The 24,725-nt window shown below is 42.2% G+C and overlaps 1 protein-coding gene across 1 annotated transcript in view; it reads right to left on the bottom strand.

Annotated features, from left to right (window-relative positions):
* Positions 1–24,725, bottom strand: part of ipo11 (importin 11) — a 457,504-nt gene that overhangs the window by 322,157 nt on the left and 110,622 nt on the right. The window contains exons 14-15 of the mRNA XM_034170535.1: positions 24,113–24,160; positions 10,494–10,599 (exon numbers count right to left, since the gene is read on the bottom strand). Coding sequence (XP_034026426.1) covers positions 10,494–10,599; positions 24,113–24,160 — 154 coding nt within the window. The remainder of the gene's footprint in view (positions 1–10,493; positions 10,600–24,112; positions 24,161–24,725) is intronic.

Genomic DNA, 24,725 nt, shown 5'->3' with positions numbered 1-24,725 from the left:
CCCCCACACAGATAAAAAAAAAAAATCCAAGCAAGCAGGCTGAGTTTGCCCTGTAATTTCCAACGGTACATGAAGCAGCAGCAGCAGCCTCAGCGCTCACAGACCAGCTTCTGCACAGTGTGAAAACGTTCAGCTACTCCAACGAAGTCAAATTAAACAATAACGTTACAAAAACTACACAAACGATTAAAAAACATCAAGAACGACAGCAAATGAGACACAGGCGAATTGAGGTTTTCGATGCCCTTTGTTCAAATTTTTCAATAGTTTAAAAATCCTGATGAAGCTCCAGCTGCAGAAACAAGGCTGCGCAAAGGTTAAACGATGCAAAGAAATTATAGCAAAAATTTAAATAGAAAATAAGAAGCTGCAATTCAGTATGGTACTATGGTATTCTTCTTCTGATTCTACTAGAGGCAGAGGATTTGTTTTCATTCCTTATAAGCAGCAAATATACCAGATTCAACATTAAGGAACAGGAATCAGTTCCGTCAATATGTGGAACCCGTTTCATCATAGTCAGTAAGTAAGTAAGTAAGTAAGTACAGTAAGACAACATCCCTCTCTCAATGAGTGACTTAAAGTGAATCACTCATTGACAGAGTACCGCCTTGGCAAAAGTAATTTGAGATATATTTTCTCACCAGTTTTGCTGGAACCTGGGTTACAATATGAGGAATCCGAGTGGTGCAGCAGCGGCCATACGGTTTAGCAGCATGGCATTCTTTACAAACAACGAGCGTCTTGTCAAGTTTCCCATCTTTTTTAAAAAGCCCAACTATCTCCAAAGAAGTGATTTAAATGTTTTAGGTGCGTCAAAAACCTCTTCCAATCGATTGCTGCTGTTCTCACATGATCTCCATGTCTGTAGTGGTAGAAATGTGCTTTCTGGCGTCGTCCATGTTGAAAACAACGCAAAGCAGTGATGGTGAGTTTAATGTGCCTCGGAAAAAAAAATGGATTCAAGTACGCAGCCAGCAAGCAATGACTGTAACATAAAAAATGTGGAAAAAGTGAAGTGCTGTGAATAGTTTGTGGATGCACTGTAAATGTAAGTGTGCCATTTAAAATGCATGTAATGGTTTAAACTGAAATTAAATGTGGAGGGTGGGTGTACTGAGAGTTAAAGGAAAAATAAACTGTTCGACAGCCTAACAACTCTTAATCGGATGCTCCTGTATCTTTTTCCAACTGCATGGGGGGAAAACAGGCTGTTTGAAGGGTGAGTGGGGTCCCTGATAATGTTTTGGATGTTATGCATACAAAACTCTGATGATCGATATCTTTTCTTTCATCAGCAGTGCTGTTGCTGTATCAGAAGTGATGCAGTAGATGAGTAGACGTTCAGTGGTGCCAATTTCAATTCAATTTCAATTTATTTTCATTTATATAGCGCCAAATCACAACAGACTTGCCTCAAGGCACTTCATACAAGTAAGGTCTAACCTTACTAACCCCCTGAGCAACAGGGGTAAGGAAAAACTCCCTCTGAGGAAGAAACCTCAAGCAGACCAGACTCAAAGGGGTGACCCTCTGCTTGGGCCATGCTACGGACATAAATTACAGAACAATTCACAAAAAGAATATACAGGAAATTCTGTCCCTCAGGACAGGAGGGTCGCCAGCACAAATACAACTCCCATCTCTGGAGGGAGCTGCACCTTAAACAGAGAGAAAAAACAGAATCAGGCATCAGAAAGACAAGAAATACTGTATAATTTGCCAGCATTAAACAACAAGAAAAACAGAAGAAATACTAAGGTGCTCGCAGGCCACCAGCCCTAAGCTTCACTAAAAGACCCAGAATTTAGTTAAAGTTGAGGCCGCAGCACGCTCCGTTTACAAATAAAATGAATTAAAAGAGTAAAAAGCGTAAAACAAAATTATACCAGTATGCTAGCCATACAAAAGGGAAAATAAGTGTGTCTTAAGTCTGGACTTGAAAGTCTCCACAGAATCTGACTATTTTATTGATGGAGGGAGATCATTCCACAGAACAGGTGCACGATAAGAGAAAGCTCTATGACCTGCAGACTTCTTATTCACCCTAGGGAGACAAAGTAGCCCTGCATCCTGAGAAGGCAAAGCCCGGGCCGGTACGTAAGGTTTAATTAGGTCAGCTAAGTAGGAAGGTGCCAGTCCGTGAACAATTTTATAGACTAGTAGCAGAACCTTAAAATATGATCTCACTGGGACAGGAAGCCAGTGAAGAGATGCCAAAACTTTCTGCTTCGTGTCAAAAGTCTGGCTGCAGCATTTTGAACCAACTGGAGAGCCCTAACGCTAGACTGCGGTAAACCAGAAAATAGAACAGCAGTAGTCCAATCTAGAAGAGATAAACGCATGGATCAGGGTCTCAGCATCAGCCATAGACAGGATGGGACGAATTTTCACTATATTTTGCAGGTGGAAGAAAGCAGTGCTTGTAATATTTCTAATGTGGAGGTCAAAGGATAATGTAGGATCAAAAATTACCCCCAAGGTTCCTCACTTTGTCAGTGTGATGTATGACACACAAGCCTAGGCTAAGCGTTAACAGGTCAAATTGATGCCGATGTATCACTGGACCAAGAACCATCATTTCAGTCTTATCAGAGTTTAAAAGTTGGAAGTGTCTTCTCAATGACGCAAGGTAATCTTCTAAGGATTTTATGTGAATGAGATTACCAGCAGGTATCGTCATGCATAAATGAGTATCATCAGCATAGCAGTGAAAGGTAATCCCAAAATGCCCCAATATGTGCCCAAGGGGTGCTATATAAAGAAGTAGAAGATGGTTAGGGGAAAAAAGGTGTGCTCTCCTCAGCCTGCAGAGGGTGTGGGGTTGCTGTTGGACTCTATTAGGGCAGCAATGGCGGTGCTTGTGGCGAAGTTTTTGGTCAACAAGACTCCGAGAAACTTTGTGCTCTTAACCCTCTCTACAACAGAACGACTGATGGCTATTGGAGGATGTTGCAGCTTGTCTTTTCTAAAATATACATCCATCTCTTTCATTTTTCAGTGTTGACGGGAAGGCTGTGTGTTTTACCCGAGTCTGCCAACTGCCACACATCTCTCCTGCAAGGCACCCTCATCCTCACAGCTGACAAAACACACCACTTTGTTGTTGTCAGCAAATTTTATTATGTGGCTACTGTCGAACCTGGCTGAGCAGTCGCAGGTTAGGAGACTGAATAACAAGGGACTCAGTACACAACCCTGGGGAGATCCTGTGTTCACTGTAGCAGGTTTTGACACATTACTGCCAATTCTGTTTGCCTCAGTGTCAGAAATTCCAAAATCCAATTACAGATGCCAGCATTCATATTCAGTGCAAAGCTGAAGTCAACGAATAAAGACCCTGGGATAGGTGAAATGGTTATAAATATCATGCGTGCCATAAGACAATATTTCAATATACAAGGTCTGCCCAAAAAGTATCGTACCTTTTTATTTTTTTCAAAAACTATATGGATTTGAATCACGTGTGATTACATCAGCCAAGCTTGAACCTTCGTGCGCATGCATGAGTTTTTCCACACCTGTCGGTTGCGTCATTCGCCTGTGGGCAGGCTTTGAGTGAGCACTGGTCCACCCCTCCCGTCGGATTTCTTTTGTCTGAGAACTTGCTGAGAGACTGCCGCTTTGCTCCATGAAATTTTTTTCAGAAACTGTTTAGAGACAGGCAGTTGGAAACCATTCGATAGATTCAGTTGGATATCGGTGAAGATTCTGTCGGCGTCACGCGGATTATGGACTGTTAAAACCTTTTTAAAGACGGCCCACAGCGGCGGAGGGCGCGCGGCGCGCCGAGCGGCCATTCGACAGGCTGCATCGACCAGATCATTTCTAAACTGAACGCTGTGTTGATCCGGGACATCATGTGACTACCACAGAAATGGCAACAGAGCTGGACATAGCACTTTTGCGGCACATTCCACTGTTACAGGAGATTTTGTACTGAAAGACGTGCGGAGGATTTTGCGCGTCGGCACGAAGCAGCTCAGGACGCGCAGCAAAAAAAACACCTCCGTCTTGGAAGTCTCACAGGACATGTTGGGGCATGTCCAGCTGTTACACAATTTCTCGGATACTCACTCGACTGAAAGCCATCGAAAGTCATCTGAATCTTCTGAATGGTTTCCAACACGGAGGTGTTTTTTTTTTTGCTGCGCGTCCTGAGCTGCTTCGTGCCGATGCGCGAAATCCTCCACACGTCTTTCATTACAAAATCTCCTGTAACAGTGGAATGTGCTGCAAAAGTGCTATGTCCAGCTCTGTTGCCATTTCTGTGGTAGTCACATGATGTCCCGGATCAACACAGCGTTCAGTTTAGAAATGATCTGGTCGATCCAGCCTGTCGAATGGCCGCTCAGCGCGCCGCGCGCTCTCCGCCGCTGTGGGCTCTGAAATGCAATCTGGGACTATTCCAGACAATAAACTGCAGTGACTGCAGCATCCATTTTGGTGAGAAAAAACCCAACTTCCCTTATTCAAATTCATTCCAGTAGTATTCTGCCCTTACTAGGATGCAGCAGTTTTCTATCTTAGCAGATACTTGTGGAGGAAATCACTGAAGAAATTAACACATTGAAAATACAGTTTGACCGAAACAAATTGTCATTAAACTTTAATAAAAGAGGGATGAGGTTGAGGTGTAAGTCACTAGGTGTTCACAGGAAACAGTTATTTATTTCTATATTTATTTATTTTCATTGTTAGTTGGTTTTATCTTTTCTGTTGTGTTTTGTATCATCAGGTTCTTTTTGTCTCTTTCTCTAAAATTGTATTGTAGCATTATTAGTTATTATGAATTATTATTACTATTATTGTTGTTGTTGCTATTATTAATATATGAATAAAAATAAATAAAAAAATTACAATTTGAAAACACTATAGACATGCTAACATGTTAGCATCGGTCCAGTTTGTAAGTTATAAAATACATCAACTGTTTCAGAAGACCATAACAGGTCGGTTTAACATAAAAAGGTAAATATTACTCAGACATATGCTCTTTAGGGTTTTAGTGGGGAACAATAAGAAAGCGAAATAAAACAATGGATCAACGAAGCAACAGATCGAAGTAGTGCTTCGATCTGCGAATCACTGCTTCAATTGGTTCAAGGTTCAAAGCAAAGCCGCGCTGCAGAACAATTGATTACAGACCCGCTGCAGAGTCTATAATCAATGTAGAGCAATCAATGAGGTCCTCTTTGATGGTTGGATGTGCCTCGTGGGCAAGCAATGAACTGCATGTTTTTTAGTAGACCAAAGGGTTGGGACTTGTACATAACATATCAGCTTAAAAAAAAAAAAAGACTAGTCAACTGCTGTCATGAAAAAATAACAAAAAAACTTGTCAACAAGAGAAAAAAAAAAAAATCAGTTATGGAACTTCCAGAAGTCTTTCAGTCAAGTGTGTGGTAAAATCTTTTACAGTGCTCTCATGTTCTGTCTTTTACTGCATATAACAATTCATATTCAGAAAGTAAAACTGAAGTGACATTCATTACAACTAGGGATGCACTGATCCACAATTTTTCACTTGCGATTCGACCCCCATACCTGAATTTGGATATCTGACAATACAGATACTTTTCCGATCCGATGCCAGAGCTCTATCTGCTTTAATATTATTATCATCATTGTTGTTGATTTTATATGAGGATTTTCTTAAAAAGGAGACCTGAAAGTTCAGCTACAATTTGCAAGAAGGTGAATCTAAGATGAAAGCCTACATTTGATGTTTTGGTGAAAGAATTAAGTACTTTTTTTATAGACTTTTATAGCTTTATTTTGATAGACAGAAAAGACAGCACTCTCCTTCTCAATTTTCAACTTCAATGGAGCTTCATTGATATGGGAGACATATGTTTATATTGTCAAAGCAAGTGTTACAGAGTAAAAATTAAAAATGAAGTCCTCTGTCTCTCTCCCTCTCTCTGTCTCTCTCCCTCTGTCTCACTCCCTTTCTCTGCCCGTTTGTCTCTCTTTCGCTCTCTCCCTCTTTCTCTCTTTTTTCCTCTCATTGTTTTCATGCTGCCATGAAGCCTTTCAACTGTAAAATAAATATATTATCAGCGACGCTCACGCGCAGGATTTTAATGGAGACTTTTTTCCCTTTCAGCAGACAGAACATCCGTTTGCTGTCATCCTCGGCTGCACACTGAGCGGGCGTTTCACAGCCTCGGGACAGTGAAGTGGCTAACATTTTAGCACACGTTTTCAGCAACAATTCAGTTGGTTTTGTGGAAAATCCGTGCTCGACGAACAGACAATTTGAACCCAAGAACCGGGGAGAAATTTGCCACTAACCGCAGCTAGAAAACTGCGTAAGAGAGCTCTCTCAAACAGCCCGGCTTCCAAAAACCTCCCCCTCTCCCCCGCCCGCTCGGCAGTAAATGAGCAGAGAGCAAACAACAGCAATTGAAAGGATTCACAGTGGCTCCTCTCCGGTATCAGAAAATCTCGCATGTTTGATCGGTATTTTCCGATACATGAATTACGTCTGTATCGGGTACCGATACGATCTGGAATCGGATTGGTCCCACCCCTAATTACATGATTAGTTGAAACATTTCACAATGCTGATACATTTTGACTTTCATTCAAATATGTCTATTTTCCATTAATATTTCATCATTTACGGTTTTTTCCCCCAAAAAAACAGTGTTAAAAATGTTGTTTCATTCTAATGAACCCAATATCGTGTACATCTCATCTTGTCAACTGAGTGCATTGTCATACCCCTAGACTACAGCTATACTGGTATCAATTCATCCCACACTCATGCTAAATCCAGCATGCAGTTGACTATAGGCTTTTTGCTTTGACTGCCTTCAGTTGTGTGCTCTGTGTCATTTCCTCAACTCACACACCTCTGCTCCTCTCTCATTCTAGCTTTGTTGTTTAGCATTCATCTAACACTTCTGAATTCATTGTAATTGGTAAACTGCTTGTTGAGTGATGCAGATATCCTTGACCTTTGTCAGTGTGTTCTAGAATATTACAATGTTGAGGTTGTGACACGTTTGACACTTGTACAGCATATTTTCAATTTGCAATTCGAGGGTGGGTGCCGGCAACCCGGTCCGCGCTCACAGCCCCTGGCTGTTGGGACGTGGAAAGTCACCTCGCTAGGGGGGAAGGAGCCTGAGCTTGTGTGGGAGGTTGAGAGACACCGACTAGAGATAGTCGGGCTCACCTCCACGCACAGCTTGGGCTCTGGTACCCAACTCCTGGAGAGGGGCTGGACGCTCCACTTTTCTGGCGTTGCCCACAAGGAGAGGCGGAGAGCTGGGGTCGCATTGATTATTGCTCCCCAGCTAAGTCGCCATGTGTTGGAGTTCACTCCGGTGAACGAGAGGGTCACGTCCCTACGCCTTCGGGTCGGGGACAGTTATCTCACTGTTGTCTCGGCCTACGGGCCAAGTGGCAGTGCAGAGTACCTGACCTTCTTGGAGTCCCTGGGAGGGGTACTAGATAGCACTCCGACTGGGGACTCCATTGTTCTCCTCGGTGATTTCAATGCCCACGTGGGCGGCGACAGTGAGACCTGGAGGGGGGTGAACGGGAAGCACGGCCTCCCCGATCTGAACCCGAGTGGTGTTCAGTTGTTGGACTTCTGTGCTAGTCACAGTTTGTCCATCACGAACACCATGTTCGAGCACAAGGGTGTCCATAAGCGCACAAGGCACCAGTACACCCTGAGCTGGAGGTCGATGATTGACTTTGTAGTCGTATCATCTGACCTTCGGCCACATGTCTCAGACACTCGAGTGAAGAGAGGGGCTGAGCTGTTGACCAATCACCACCTGGTGGTGAGTTGGATCCGCTGGGAGGGGAGGAAGCCGGTCATACCCGGCAGGCCCAAACATATCATGAGGGTCTGCTTCAACGACTGGCGGAACCCTCTGTCAGCGAGGTCTTCAACTCCCACCTCCAGGAGAGCTTCTCCCAGATCCCGGGGGAGGTTGGAGACATGGAGTCCGAGGGGACCATGGTCTCCACCTCCACTGTCGATGCGGCCACTCATAGCTGTGGTCACAAGGTCTCTGGTGCCTGTCGCGGCGGCAATCCCCGAACCCGGTGGTGGGCGCCGGAAGTAAGGGATGCCGTCAATCTGAAGAAGGAGTCCTACTTGTCTTTGTTGGGAGGTGGGACCCCGGAGGCAGCTGACAGGTACCGGCAGGCCAATTGTGCCGCAGCCCGTGCGGTCGCAGAGGCAAAAACTAGGGTCTGGGAGGAGTTCGGGGAGGCCATGGAGGAGGACTATCGGTCGGCCTCGAAGAAATTCTGGCAAACCGTCCGACGCCTCAGGAGGCGGAAGCAGCTCTCCACCAGCACTGTCTACGGTTCGGGTGGGGAGCTGTTGACCCTGACTGGGGATGTTGTCGGGCGGTGGAAGGAATACTTCCAGGATCTCCTCAATCCCATCGTCACGTCTTCCGAAGAGGAAGCAGAGACTGGGAACTCAGAGGCAGACTCATCCATTACCCAGGCCAAAATCACAGAGGTGTTTAGAAAGGTCCTTGGTGGCAAGGCTCCTGGGGTGGATGAAATCCATCCTGAGCACCTTAAGTCTCTGGATGTTGTGGGACAGTCTTGGCTGACACGCCTCTGCAACATTACGTGGCGGTCGGGGACAGTGTCTTTGGATTGGCAGACCGAGGTGGTGGTCCCTCTGTTTAAGAAGGGGGACCGGAGGGTGTGTTCCAAATACAGGGGGATCACACTCCTCAGCCTCCCCGGTAAGGTCTATTCCAGAGTACTGGAGAGGAGAATTCGACCAATAGTCTAACCTCGGATTCAGGAGGAGCAGTGTGGTTTTCGTCCTGGTCGCAGCACACTGGACCAGCTCAACACGCTCCATCGGGTGCTCGAGGGTTCATGGGAGTTCGCCCAACCAGTCCACATGTGCGTTGTGGATCTGGAGAAGGCGTTCGACCGTGTCCCTCAGGGCACCCTGTGGGGGGTGCTCCAGGAGTACGGGGTCCGGGGTCCTTTGCTAAGGGCTATCTGGTCCCTATACGACCGCAGCAGGAGCTTGGTTTGCATTGCCGGTAGTAAGTCAAACCTGTTTCCAGTGCACGTTGGCCTCCGCCAGGGCTGCCCTTTGTCACCGGTTCTGATCATTATCTTTATGGACAGAATTTCTAGGCACAGCCAGGGTGTAGAGGGGGTCTGGTTTGGGAACCACAGAATCTCGTCTCTGCTGTTTGCGGACGATGTGGTTCTGTTGGCTTTGTCAAATCAGGACCTTCAGCGTGCACTGGGGCGGTTTGCAGCCGAGTGTGAAGCGTCCGGGATGAAAATCAGCACCTCCAAATCCGAGGCCATGGTTCTCTACCGGAAAAAGGTGCTTTGCCCTCTTCAGGTCGGTGGAGTGTCCTTGCCTCAAGTGGAGGAGTTTAAGTATCTCAGGGTCTTGTTCACGAGTGAGGGACGGATGGAGCTTGAGATCGATAGACAGATCGGTGCAGCATCTGCAGTGATGCGGTCGCTGTAACAGACCTTCATGGTGAAGAGAGAGCTGAGTAGGGGGGCAAAGCTCTCGATTTACCGATCGATCTACGTTCCGATCCTCACCTATGGTCATGAGATTTGGCTCACGACCCAAAGAACGAGATCCCGAGTACAAGCGGCCGAGATGAGTTTCCTCCGCAGGATGGCTGGGCGCTCCCTTAGAGATAGGGTGAGGAGCTCGGTCACTCGGGAGGAGCTCGGAGTCGAGTCGCTGCTCCTCCACATTGAAAGGAGCCAGTTGAGGTGGCTTGGACATCTTTTCCGGATGCCCCCTGGATGACTGGCTGGAGAGGTGTTCCGGGCACGTCCCACTGGGAGAAGGCCCCGGGGAAGACCCAGGACACGCTGGAGAGACTACGTCTCTCGGCTGGCTTGGGAGCGCCTTGGGGTTCCCCCAGAGGAGCTGGGCGAGGTGTGTGTGGATCGGGAGGTCTGGGCGGCTTTGCTTGAGCTACTGCCCCCGCGACCCGACTCCGGATAAAGCGGAAGAAAACGGATGGATGGACAATTTGAAGGGTAATGGAAACCTGCCTACAAAAACTCATTCCATATTGTTCAAGACTCACACTGTCCTAATCTGTGTTTGACATTCCTCTCCACCTAGCTGTTATAGTTCCCTCAGATCTTTTTAATGCATTTCATAAACTTTCATGTTCATATACTCTCCTGTGGTGTACATATTATGAATGAAAGTATATGCACTCTGATCCCTTGAGTTTAACAAAAAAACAGAAAATGCAGATCTGAGCTTGGGGCACCAGAACCAGGTCCCGACTCCATTGACTAATATCTGGGCACAACCTGGCTCCAGTCTGGTGACCCAAGGGGACCTGTAAAGGCCTCTACTACAAGATAGACTGGTTGTGTAAAAAATGTTTCATTATTTACTTTGTACTGTTCACTGTATTGTAAAAATAAAATAAAAAAGAAAGAACCAAATGATAAGGAATTTGTAAATAAAATGTCATTAGAAAAAGCAACAATACCTGTGATGGGTGACCTGGAGTTCCCCCAGAAGTTGATTCTTGAACCACTGGTCAAAGTCGACATTGTCAAATAGCTCATAGGCTGCCAATCCCACTGCATTATATACTGCATACAAAACAACAATTACAAAGATTACAATCTGGTAAAAATGTGAACACTACTTATAACAGCAGCAATATTTAACATCAAAGGAGTGCACTATAAAAAAAGTAGTGACAGCTTGATGAATTTACTCTGAAGTGCCAGGTTGTCCTTCACAACATTCTACACAGAAGTTATGCTGGGTTTCTGTGATAGACACTGTCCTATTAACAGACATTTATGCTGTCTTTGAAACAGTGCCCTACTGCACACCTTATCCTGAAAAAGACGATACAAGAACAGATGCTTTACATTATGGGAAAACGCAAAGACAACCGAGACATCTTTGTGTTTTTTGTGGACCTTCAAAAAATACAAAATAAAAAAAAAAATTAATGCCATATCAAGTTACAAGAACAAAAATTAAGAGATGCATGGCATAGAAATAGGCAGAGCTGGAGGTGATAGAGTTGAAGATGCTGCGAATTTCGTTGGGAGTTAGGAATGAACATAGAAGTGTAGAGTATTTTCTGCCTGTTGATGCCCTCCCGGTAATTTCATGTGGTGAGCGTCCTACTTGTGATACTACAGGTAGGACGATTTGAAGACAAAGTCTGACAGGCAAGACTGAAATGGTTTGGACATATGCAGAGGAAGGACCCAGGGTATATAGGCAGAAGGATGCTGCAGAGACCAACAAGTCAATGTCAGAAGCATGCATACATACAAGCAAATCAATGTCAAGTATGGGGAGAACACAGCCTACATATTTGATGATATCAGGATGTAAGAAGGTCATGAACTCAAAGCTAGACTGCCTGAAATTTTGGCTTCAGGGTTGGAGAATGTTCAGTCAGTGGATAGTCTTGCAGATGGCTTGAATTCAGCGCTCAAGGCTACACTGGATAAGGTTGCACCTCTTCTTTTAAGGCCACGCCTTCCCAAGGCACAGTCGCCTTGGTTCAGTGGTTATTTGCGTGGCCTTAGGCAGAAGGCTAGAGGTATGGAACGGAAATGGCGTAGTTCCAAATTAGAGGTGTTCCACCTTGCATGGTGTGATGCTATCTTAGCTTATAAGCATGCACTCCTGGCTACAAAGTGGGCCAATTATTCTAATTTGATCAATAAAAACAAGCATAACTCAAAGTTTTTGTTTGAAACTGTAGCTTTTCTCATTCATGGACGGCCACCTGTTATTCACTCTCCCTTTTCAGCAAAGAACTTCTTGGACTATTTCGAGAAGAAAATTGAGGATATTAGGTTGAGCATATCTCAGCAGACCTTGGTCCAACCACCGCATACTGCTATGGAGGTGGATGGTCCCACTGAGGTGTTACCCAGATTTACAGATTTTGATGGTATCTCGCTAGGCGCACTGACGAAGCTCGTGATGTCTACAAAAAGCACAACTTGCTTATTTGATCCCATACCAGCAAAACTGTTTAAGAACCTGTGGCCCATTCTTGGGCCGACTGTGCTGGAAATTATAAATCTCTCAAGCTGTTCCTAAATGTTTCAAGTCTGCAGTGATTAAACCATTGCTTAAGAAATCCAATCTCAACCCTAGTGTATTGAAAAACTACAGACGATATCAAGTCTATCGTTTTGCTCTAAAATCCTGGAAAAAGTGGTTCCATGACAGCTTGTGGACTACCTAAGTGGTAAATAGACTGCATTTATATAGCGCTTTTCCATCTGCATCAGACGCTCAAAGCGCTTTACAAATAATGCCTCACATTCACCCCGATGGGAGGGTGCTGCCATACAAGGCGCTCACTACACACCGGGAGCAATAGGGGATTAAAGACCTTGCCCAAGGGCCCTTAGTGATTTTCCAGTCAGGCTGGGATTTGAACCGAGGATCTTCTGGCCTCAAGCCCAATGCCTTAACCACTAGACCCTCCCACTAGACTATCACTACCTCACTGAGAATAATCTTTTTGAGCCATTGCAGTCTGCTTTTAGAAAATATCACTCCACAGAGACAGCACTTACTAAAGTTGTAAATGACCTTTTGCGAGCAATGGACTCGGATACCACTACAGTCTTGGTGTTGTTGGATGTTAGTGCTGTGTTTGATACTGTGGATCATCATATTTTACTCAACAGACTGGAGAATCAGTTTGGGATTATGGGAACTGCCCTTGCATGGATGACGTCATACCTGTCTAGCCGTTCTTACTGTGTGTTGTGCACTGGCACTTCTGATCTTAGGGATATGAAGTTTGGGGTTCCGCAGGGATCCCTCTTAGGCCCCCTGCTTTTTTCCCTTTATGTAGCACCCCTCAGGAATATACTGCAGCGTTTGGGGATTGCGTTTCATTGCTATGCTGATGACACCCAACTGTACATGCCGATAACTGTTGGTAATTTCATTCACATAAAATTTTTGGAAGATTGCCTTGCATCAGTGAGAAGTTGGATGTCTAGTAACTTCCTACTTTTAAATTCTGATAAGACTGAAGTGATGGTTCTTAGTCCAGCGAGGTATCGGCATCAATTTGATCAGCTAGTGCTTAGCGTAGGTTTGTGTGTTATACATCATACGGATAAAGTGAGGAATCTTGGGGTAATTTTTGATCCTATGTTGTCTTTTGACCTCCACATTAGAGACATTACGAGGACTGCTTTCTTCCATTTGCTAAATATAGTGAAGATTCGTCCCATCCTGTCTTTGGCTGAGGCTGAGACTTTGATTCATGCATTTGTCTCTTCTAGATTGGACTATTGTAATGCTCTATTTTCTGGTTTACCGCAGTCCAGGATTAGGGGCCTTCAACTGGTTCAAAATGCTGCTGCCAGACTTTTGACACAAAACAGAAAGTTCGACCACATTACCCCCGTTTTGGCGTCCCTGCACTGGCTCCCAGTCGCTGCAAGATTGGATTTTAAGGTACTGTTATTAGTTTATAAGATTGTTCATGGACTTGCACATCCCTATCTGGCTGACCTGGTAAGCCCCTATGTACCAGCTCGGGCCCTGTGTTCTCAGGGTGCAGGATTTTTATGTGTTCTCAGGGTGAATAAGAAGTCTGCCAGTCACAGAGCTTTCTCCTACCATGCCCCAGCTCTGTGGAATGATCTCCCGGGACACGTAGGCAGTCGAATACTGTAGAGACTTTTAAATCACGTTTAAAGACTTATTTGTTTTCCTTGTTTTATCATTAGTGTTATGTGTTTTTATTTTTGTATTATTTTATGATTATGTCTTTTTATTGTGTTTTTAAATTTTTAATTCAGTTTTTTCTGTTTTTATTGTGTTGTGTGAAGCACCTTGAGATGATTTCATTGTGAATTGGCGCTATATAAATTAATAAATTTGATTTTGATTTGCTGAAGATGGAGTCACCAGGCAGAAGAGGGAGACCAAAGGATGTGCTGATGGAGGACTTGCAAGTGGTTGGTGTGACAGAGGAAGACAAAGAGGAAAAGTTGAGATGGAGACAAATAATCCACTATGGCAACTCCTAAAGGGAACAGCCGAAAAAGTGAAGAAATGAGTTGCATTAGATTACCAAGTTTGACTAATTTTAAAGTGGCTGAAACGTGTCCTTGTGTTTCATCAATTTTATTAAAAGTATTACTACAATATAATTACATTACCAAGGACATAATAAAATCATCTGCATTTATTTATTTATCTGTCTGTTTGTTAGCAGGATTACATCAAAACTACTGCACAGATTGTGATTAAATTTTCACCACAGATATTAGGCCTTGGAAGATGAAGGTGATCCGGATCCGCAACCAAGATTTCACTTTATATAGGCTTTGAAGGATTACGCCAAAACTACTTCACGGATTCCCACCAACTCTGCACCACAGATAAGTATTAGGGCATGGAAGACTCCACAGAATTTTGATCTGGACCCAGACTGGTGTACGTCAGAAATCTCTGCTTGCTCTTGTAAATTATGTCGGTTTGAATTTGAAAGGAGATTTTGATTACAATTTAAAGTGGTTGTTCACTGAAAAGTGCTTTTGATTTATTGCATATTTCATAATCCCATTAAAGTAAAAAAAAAAAAAAACAACAGATGCCAGGATTTCTGTTTTTTTTTTTTTTTTTGACTTGCGTGCTGTGTTTAAATCTATTTGTTATGATGACATTCACATTGCAGGATGCCCCTTGACTAATAAAAAAATCTGTGGTACAACACGTGGAATATACCATATTAATGCGTCTGAGCACCCTGGGTGTTCCGCACTAAATTATGCTTGAACGGGGGGTGGGTGTTTGAACAAATTCGTCCAAATATTACATTTATTGGACTGCCCATTTTCAATAAAATGTCTGATTTACTCACAAATAAAGAATGGATCTCCTGTGTGTGTGTGTGTTTTTTTCCTATCCTTTTGTCATTTATTAAGTGTGTTCATTGTCATCTGATGTCTGGCACGGTAAAATAAAAAAAAAAGGAGATGTGACAAGCGTATGGTTGGTTTACAATGTTAACCACATGGGCAATAATTTAATCACTGAAACATTTTGCTTAAATCCAGACAACTCTGCAGTTAAATAATCTGTTCATTGCTGTCCGTACAAAGCTAGTCATATGGTCACAGAGGAGGTCCTCTTTCTTGTACAAGTCTTTCACAATAAGCGTGAGACAAGAAAAACATTGAACTCATTGTTTTCTGCTTTTTACAATTTTCTGAGATTCACGAAATAAATTTATTTTAGGTGGGCATTTAATAAACTTTGATTTAAAAAAATTATTTAATTTTGGGTGAGCACTAAACCAACTTTCTATCTGGTGCTTCATCTACATACGCAGCAAAATAAAATAAAAATGACATGACATGCACGGTCAGTTTTCAATGGTAACCACACAAACAATTTATTTCACTGAAATGTTTTGCACAGCATTAAATTAAAACAGAAAACTGGCACTCATAGAAGCTTAACCAAAAAAAAAAAAAAAAAACTACGTGGTATCCAGATAAATCCAGGGGACTCTGCAGTTAAATAATACATTTGTTGCGGTATGTGATTCTTGCGCGTTAAAGTAAATCCATAATTTTCACACCAGCCTCTCACTGAAGACAGCGGAACCTGTCTGTCGCTGCCTGTCAACACCTGAAGTCAGTTTACTCCATGTTCATGCTGCATGTCCTTTCTGTGTCCTACCCTCTCACACTCAAAACAGCAAATAAACACCCAGGCAGCAGGAATGATCCATCTGAACTCCCCTCAAAGTTCTAAACATGCACAAAACTTGAAGTCTAAGTTTGCACCTGACCAGAAACTCATTTTGCTGAAAAAACAACCTCAGAGTAGCTCCTTAACTATGTGGCTGGGGCTTCTAAAAAGCTAGACACATTGCCACACAACACTTCCTCTTTCTTGCACAAGTCTCTCACAATAAGAGCACAGGACAAACAGGTGACGGCATCACAAGTCCAACACAGAAGAGGAGAAAATTATTGTGAAAACTTTTTTTTTATTTTTTACAATATGCTGGGGGTCACAGAATTTATTTTATGTAGGTGTTTAGTAAATTTTAATAAAAAAAAAAAATCTAATTTCAGGTGGTTGTTTAACCAACTTTCTTCAAAAAAGGGGGGGAGGGGTGGGCGGATGCTCGGCCCTGGGCTCTCAGATGCACGAATACAGGTTTGTGTCCAAATTTCTCCTACCATTGTGGCTGTACAAAGTATAATTTCTGCATAATTTACACAGCTGCAGATTACACTACTACAGCTAACGATCTAAGAAAAAGAAATAGGTTGTTTGGGTTCTGCAAATCCCAATCTATCCACAATAAAGCAAAGTTCAAAGTATGATTACTTAAACTAAGACGTAGTACATATGTCAGGAATGACAACAATTAAAGTACTTTGATGAAGAAACTGGTGTAATGTCTTCAAAAATATGAAAGAGCACTGAAATCAAACAAAAACAAGAGTCTGAGAACAAAAAAAAAAAAAACTTATGCCTGGAGAAACATATTATTACTTTTTATATACCTTTTAATTGCATTTACTATAAATCTTTGGCAAAAGGAAGTCTCCTGGGAACTGAAGATGCGATATCCCTGAATGTGACAAAACCCTACAGTGTATGTGTTTATGCACCTGTCTGAGTGACACTGAGGAAGATTTAATGAAAGGAATTTGAAGAGGTACAGCACTGTGAGGAATTCTGTAATGCCTCTCTGAAAGGTTCTTAAACACTTAAGCCCCTTTCACACCGGGGCTGCTTCAAGTTGCTTCCTGTGGCGTCATGACAACGCAGGAATGTCTGCATCAGGTGCACGCAGCAGGGGGCAGAGAGGAGGTGAGAACACAGCCTGCAGGTTCTCTGCACAGAGCAATCAGAGTGCACAGTTTAGCTGCAGTCAGACTGTGCACTCTGATTTCTCTTCTAGTTTATATTTGTTCTTGTGCTGAGCTGTAGGTCTGCGCTCTGAGTTCTGTTATAGCTTATCTTTCTTCCTTTGACCGCGAGCTGCACGTGAACAGACCATCCGTGAATAAATGTGGAGATGTCTGGAGTTATACTTGATGTGGACATGTCCAGTCTCTGCCAATCAGTCTGTGAGCAGGACTTATGTCCTTTTTTGTCCTTAACAGAATGATAAGCGAGTTTGAGGGAAGAGTGAGGAGCTGCAGCAGCCAGTTTTCTGTTTCCCCTTCCTTTTAATTGTTCACGTTTGCCACGTTATGTCACGTTTATCTGAAATGGGACAATGCATATTAATGAACATAGTTACATGTAAATATGACGGATTATAGCAGGATGCTAATTTCCATCCATAGTCCCAGTAACATAGAAACAGACTAAGAACACACAACATACCAAAATAAATTAATCATGACAGAAAACAAAACAGAATATACATACAAATATTTACAAATTCAAAGCAGCAATAACTGATCGTTAATAAGCAGCCGACAGCTGGAGGAACCAAAAGAGTTTTATGATGATGGGTGATTGCGGTGCAAAAGTACTGTATTAAAGTGACAAGTGCTATGTGCAAAGTGCAAACGAATCGTCCGTGGGTGGAATGGAAATGTCCGGACTTTTTACTGGATGTGGACATGTCCTGTCTCTGGCAATCAGTCTGTGAGCAGGACTTTCATGGACTTTATTTAAACACATTTGTGAGAGAAAAGTGAGGAGCTGCAGCAGCAGCTGCAATCAGCAGCATTTTTTTCTGTGCTCTTTGAGCGTGTAGTTTTTACTTCATTGTGTACACGGTATAAAAACAATCCCGCATGATTTATACGTCAGGAACAATGGAACACAGCAGGAATCATACATTGGCGTCGGGTAACGTATTGTGAGTGTGTGGCTTCCAGTCATGTTCAGTACCGTCGCGTTGCCTTGCCTTGACTTGACTTGTGGTGAAACAACTTAATTTCTGTGTCGAGCACAGGATGCAAAAAAATTTTTTAAACATGTTTAATTTTTGGCATTGATTCGCTTCGTCCTTTGCGTCCCTCGCGCTGTTGTGGCGTTGAGCTACATCGTCTCTGCACTGGGTTGCTTCTACGTGGCGTCATGACGCCACACAACGCAACTGGAAGTGGGCCCGGTGTGAAAGGGGCTTTACTGAGCAGACTGACAGATCGCACATTTTTTCCACTTCATTCTGCAGATCAAATTAACGAATGGCTGGAGATGGATGACATAATTGGGATGAAAGAAATTCTTGAACAAGAAAAGCAAGAATTTTTCTTTAGTTCCACCATGAAGATGGGGTGATAAAGAAATGGCAATTAAGACCACTGCAGGCTGTGGATCACCAACTTTTTTCCACTCAATAACTGCTGACATAAAACTATCATTTATTTTATGGTTTCGCAAAATATGCTGTTTACATTTGAAAATTCGACCCATTCATTATCATATTCATTATCAAATTTGTGATGTAATATGCAAATTCAATTCAACTAATTCAAAGAACTTTATTTTTCCATTAGGAACTACTTACTCAGGTGTAACTTATAAACAAAAAAAACAAAAAAAACAAAAATCACATTTTTTAACAATAATAATAATAATAGTAGCAGTAACAATAATAATAAAAATAATGATAATGACTACTCATATAGGCCTTTTCCAGCAATCAAGTCATTAAAAACAATCTGTTAATAATAAAAGAACAAATTGCAATAAAAAAAAGTACAGTGCAACATTGGAGAAAAATCCCAAATTAAAGAGCTGATGTACAGAAACAAAAAATAAAATAAAATTGTGCAAGTTATACTCTGGCCCAATTTATACTCCAGAAAATACAGTCATTTTCTCCACTCAGGGACAACCAGAACTTTTGAGTTTGTTCAGACAGAACTACACACGAATGGACAAGTCAATGTCAGACACATGCACACATACAAGCAAATCAATGTCAAGTATGGAGAGAACACAGCCTACATGTTTGATGTCAGGATGTAAGTAGGTCATGAAAATCTCTTCGGTCCGACTGCAACAGAAAATGTGAATACCACCATAGCAAGTGAGTTTGAGACAGAACTGAGTAGCCCCCAACAGGTGAAAATGCGGAGCTCATTCCTGAATGAAGGCCAACTCAGCAGCATGGACATGGTTTGGTATACTATATTACAACATATGTGGATGACCTGGACAACACAACCCTATGAGCTTAATGATGCACTTCAGGGACTGGACACTCTGCAGTTGATGGTTGCAGACAGGCTATTTCCTGATGACCATATAGAAGAAAATATAGCCAGAGGTCTTAGGGAAGCTCTTGAGTCGTGCCACAAACAACATCCTTGCAGTCCAGCTGAATGAGTGGACACGCTTACAGTGAGTTGGCCACCATCTCCATCTAGCCACTGGTGAGTGTCTAAATGTAAAAAAACATTTTTGAGCAATAAAAAAATAATAAGTCATAATTACAAATGTTAATTTTCCCCTCAAGCACCGGTGTCATAGCGCAGCGTAATATAGATTGAGCAATATCGACAACACTGTAATAATACAGAAAACCCTTTGGGCCTTTAAAACTGAATAAAGAAATAACGAACGAAATAATTATACAATAATATGATCTTTTTTGGAGAGGGGTGGCACTATGGTTTATCAGCAGGTCTACATTTATGGTTAGTAGTGCAACATTTTATTAGCATTTGCTAATGAAACTGTGGGCTGTTAAAGGTAGATCCAGGGCCCAAAATAAAATCATGGTGTCATCATTATGGCGTCATCATTACTTCTACTACAAGCATCAACCAAAGAACATCCGTCACTGATCTTCTCCTCTATGTTTGGTGGAACAAAAGTTTGATTTGTTTCAGTACAACATGTTTCACAATGATGCTCCTGTGCCACTAGTTAGCATGATAAGATCTCCATAACATATCTTGCAAATCGCTTCAGAGGTATCATCTGGTTACAAAAACAGCATTTTTAGATTTGTAAGTGTTTATTTCTCATCAACATTTACAAACTATAATAGAAGAATGGCAAACATATTAGATTTAGACAAAAATACAGGCCTCTCTGAGAGCACTCTTGGATTATTTGGTTCGACCAGCCAACCAGCACTGTGGCTTAGTGGTTAACAATGTTGCCTCACAGCAAGAAGGTCATGGGACCACTTCCCACCTGTGGCCTTTCTGTGTGGGGTTTACGTGGGTTTTCTCCGGGTGCTCCAGTTTCCTCCCGCATTTAAAGACATGCAGGTTTATGGAGTTAAATTTGTCTCATTAATACTTGCAAATGCACAGAGGGTGACTTACAAATATCCCTTGATTTGTACATGTACTTTGTGATCCACAAACAGAAATTTCTGATTTGTAACTTGTGTGTTCGTTTTTACAAATAAATGTCTATTTGTAAGTATATCATTTTTTCATGTTAAAAAAAAGCATTTGCAAAACTGAAAATTCTGTTTGTGAAGTGTAATTCAGCATTTGTTACTCACCGACCACACGTATTCATCGTGTTGCTCACTTATGCAATATTGAGACATTCTGAGCGCAAAACTGCAGTTGAGTTTCATAAATATGTAAGTCGCTATTCACACTCCGATCCAGTAGACAGCAGTGTTGCAGTTTTGAGTTTTAAGCACGGCAGTGGCTGCTGGGTAAGTTCAAAGGTCAATGCATATAAACACAGCATTGTGGCGGGGAATTACGGACAAGTTTGCCTGTGGAAACGGGAACGATTGCAGCAGTTTCTTTGTGCAAGGGATTTACCAGTGACTGGGAGAGTGGAGGAGCTTCGAGCGTTGGTGTGCGGTGCTCAGTTATTCAGTGTTCTATTAAAACCCACAGAAAAAGAGAAGAACCAACTCCGAGCAGATCAGAAATGAGACAAATTTAACTCCAGACAGATTAGGTGAATTGGAACCTTTATAATTGCCCAGGTCTCCCTTGCAAAAGAAATCTTGATCTCAATGGGACTAATCTAGTTAAATAAAGGTTCAATTAAAACCAACCTATGTAATGCTGATGTCACACTGCCATCAGAAAGCCTGGGGCAGATTATTATATTTAATGTTGCCATTTCATCTAATAGTCTGTATTTTATGGTGCAACTGCTTAAATTTAAAGTAATAAAAATTTCTACTTAATAAAATCTTGGGATGGGAGGTCTGATGGAAGATGTGGCAGTGCTGCTGCTAAATGGGGTACAACCACAGGGAAAAAAACGTTAAATGTTAGACTTCCTTTAGCGAGCTGATATAAAGTATCAACCTAAGTAATGGTAACCTCCAGGGACTGCCCTAGGAAGAGATAATATCCATTATTATTATCACTTTACCGAGGCGTTGCTAGGCCGGTATCGTAGATTTACGTCAACGCTACCTGGCTATACCTGCCCGCTGTGCGTAAACAAATGACGTCATAGCGCGCAGCCCAAGAACCTGTCCGCAGTGGAAAAGATGAAAAGGCGAGAAGTGTGTTTTGGCCCCAATATGGATTTCCGGATGATTTTCTCACGGATAGTACGACAATGAACAGCAGTTAAAGCAGCCAGCTTGATGAGGACGCACTGCCGAATTTGGAGAGCAGCGTGCGTGCCAGCCAACACGACAAAAGTTAAGTGAGCCAACTTTTTATGTACGCTTTACATGTTGTGTATCTCAGTAAAAACTGATGATAATGAAAATAACATGCTGCTGTCGCGCGGTATGCATTTTCAGAGGCCCGACGTTTACGCTAACTCGGGCGAATATCTGTCATTTTGGGTGACTGGGCGTGAACATCGGGCCTCTGAAAATGCATACCGCCCTCCAAAAGCATGTTATTGTATTAATATCAAACAGTTCGGTACAGCTCTAATCAGCTTTGCAGCACTGCAACAGACAGAGGTGGTCTGTGCAGCCATGTATCCCCCACATTAAAATATAGTTCTTATAAGCATAACTCAAAGCAACTGAACACATGCACATAACTGGTGCACAGGTACATGTGCAAGCTACAAATAAAGGCTGTGCAGCAGAAAACAGAGGGAAGTGCTTTTCCTACAAGCCGTTGTCACTGCTTTGCTTCTCAGAAGCACTTGCCTCCAAATTTTCTGCTGCATAGCATTTAATTTTTAGCATGCACATCCAAGATGGGAATGGTTAAACTGAACCAGCAGACATTTTGCACATTTTTCATTTAAGGCTTAACAATGGTTAATAAATACAGCCACAAACCTTTAAAACATATGTCAAAATCATCTTCAATTCATCAAGTTTTACACCCAAATTCTAACTTTGAAAGAGGTCTGAAAATGAAAAATACCTCAGGTTAAACATTTGTGCAGAATGACCACTAAATGTCAGTCATATCTAATGTCCTGCTAAATGAGGCTTCAAGTAATGAACCTTTTTGTGAAGCCTCATAATGTCAACAGTGCTTCATTTTATCACTGGTATTAGTGTATGGGAGCAAAATCCATCTCCTCCATCTCCGCGCCATGACACCTTGGTAAAAGATCAAGTAGGGCATTGCCTGCAGAGGTGAAATACAGCAGGGACCTTCTGTGCCCTGTGTCTGCTATGGTAACACAAGGTGGCTAACGGGGCTGTTGAGAAACAAGAAGTCTTCAATGGCAAATCAGGCAGAGGAGGTGATGGCTTGTAACACAACGGCTATGAAGGCTGCTCGAGGTCCTCAGACCTCGAATGTTTGGGATTTCCCAGACATTGGGCCAAGCTAAGGATATGTCAAGGACCGTGTGTGTTTGTCAGTGCGCATGCACAGGCCTCTCTAGATTGAACATGGATGTAAGTTTTCTGCGCTGTGATTATGCTAGGAGTGGGCAATATGACCAAAAATGATCATCACAGAATTTATCACTGTCTGGATGGTGATTGTATTATAATCACAGCATTACTCGTTTTGCAGTTATATGCTCCCACACCACGAAACAGGGTACTCTGAAAACCAACAGACTTCCAAAAGACAAAATAGGACTGAAGTACACTGATAAATTTACAGTCTTTAAAAACACTGCAGTGTTGCTGTGCAAAAGTGTTTAGTGATTGAAATGTAATGTTTCACTTGTCAATGGGTGCAAGAATCAAATTTAAGAGATAAAGATAAGACTGAGAGAAAGCGAGAGATGGAGCCATGAGTATACTGCACACAGTATGTCACAGTGCAGCCTGGCTTGCCTGCAAGAATATCCACTGATCTGCTCCACTGCATACCTTATCTTAATGTATTTTTGGCGAGGTGGTGGATCTTGCATAGCTATGGTATCTTTGGCATTACATTTAAGACTGAGTGAAAAGCACTTGACCAAAGATGAAATGGGGCCAGAAATCACCAGCTAATGTATTTTCCAACTGAGACCACAAGGTATATTGGTGTCCTGCTTAAGTGCACTCCTGTATGTTGTGTTGATAGTAACATAAAATTTCATTTTTATAGTCAAACTGCATGCAATTGCTAGAATGTAACTTTATTGCCCAGTGATGTCTAGTGTACCAAGACTAGCAATGCCTGACATTCAGCTTTAACAGTGGGTCTCACAGCAAGCATGCATAAACATCTCTGATTTAGTTGTGTTGAATAAAAAATAAATAAATAAATAAAAACTTTTAGTGGAAATGCTGAACTGCCAGAGATATAACTTTCTGAAGGAGGAAAAGAGGAAAAAAAGGAACAGAAGGCTGAAGAGACAGAAAAAAAGGCGAGAAAGCCAAAACAGACTGGTAAGCACACACTTAACATGATATACCTAATGCTACAGTCAATCATTTTAAGTGACATCGTCACTTAAAATTTCAAACTATCCAGGCTTCAGGAGAAAAAAAAAATCCAGAATTTACTGTGAATGTGGATTTTTAACATGAATCCATCTTTATAAAATTGCCTGTCAAATTATTCTCTTTCTGCAAAGATTTTTTAAACTGTGGCAGTAATATACTGTATACAATTGAAAGAAAGAAAGAAAATTCAGTCAAATAGCTTCCATTGTTGAAGATGAAATGGCAACCTCATGATACCCAAATGTTATTTTCCCATTTGAATGTCTCAAGCTCTTTCACTGATAACACTTTGCATATTGGTCCAATACAGTTATCAGCCAACAAGTGGATCTGCACAGTAGCCACCGACTCACCTGCATCCTTCATGAGTAACTGAACAGGGGCTTCTACATTGGTTGGGCCTGGAGATGGAAAACACACACACACACATTATCAATGCCATATTTAACAGTAAACTTTGCCCTTTTGTCAAATGTGCCTATAGAGATCAATGACATCCATGTTTTTCAACAATAAGGCAAAAGTAACCAGATATTGGAAATATCAGCCCAGGCTATGTTCCCACTCCAGAACTGACTGTTTACACTTTTACAAACACAGCAAAATTTTCCTTCATAAAACAAGACAGGATCATTTGAAACATGGTTAAAAGTTCACATGCAAATCCCACTAAATGAGGCCTCTCCACCTGGCTTTTCCAGTCGTGTTGCTTCAGAAGCAAGGTCGGGAGGTTTTTTTTGTTTGGTTTTTTTGAGGGTTGGGTCAAATCTCTGAAATTAAATCAGATTTTAAAATTTAGCTGCTTTGACTTTGTGGATTTAGGTTATTTTAATATGGCTAACAGCAGCAACATTTAAAATGATGACGACCTAAAATTTTGTTTGTAGGACTGCACAGGCCAGCAGAGTCTTATGAAAAATTTCAGGAAAAAATCAGTAAGTGTTTCAGATCTGCTTGCACATATGA

This window comes from Thalassophryne amazonica, chromosome 5 (genome assembly GCF_902500255.1).
Source record: "Thalassophryne amazonica chromosome 5, fThaAma1.1, whole genome shotgun sequence".
NCBI classification, from domain to species: Eukaryota; Metazoa; Chordata; class Actinopteri; order Batrachoidiformes; family Batrachoididae; genus Thalassophryne; species Thalassophryne amazonica.
This window is presented reverse-complemented; position numbering and strand designations above follow the sequence as displayed.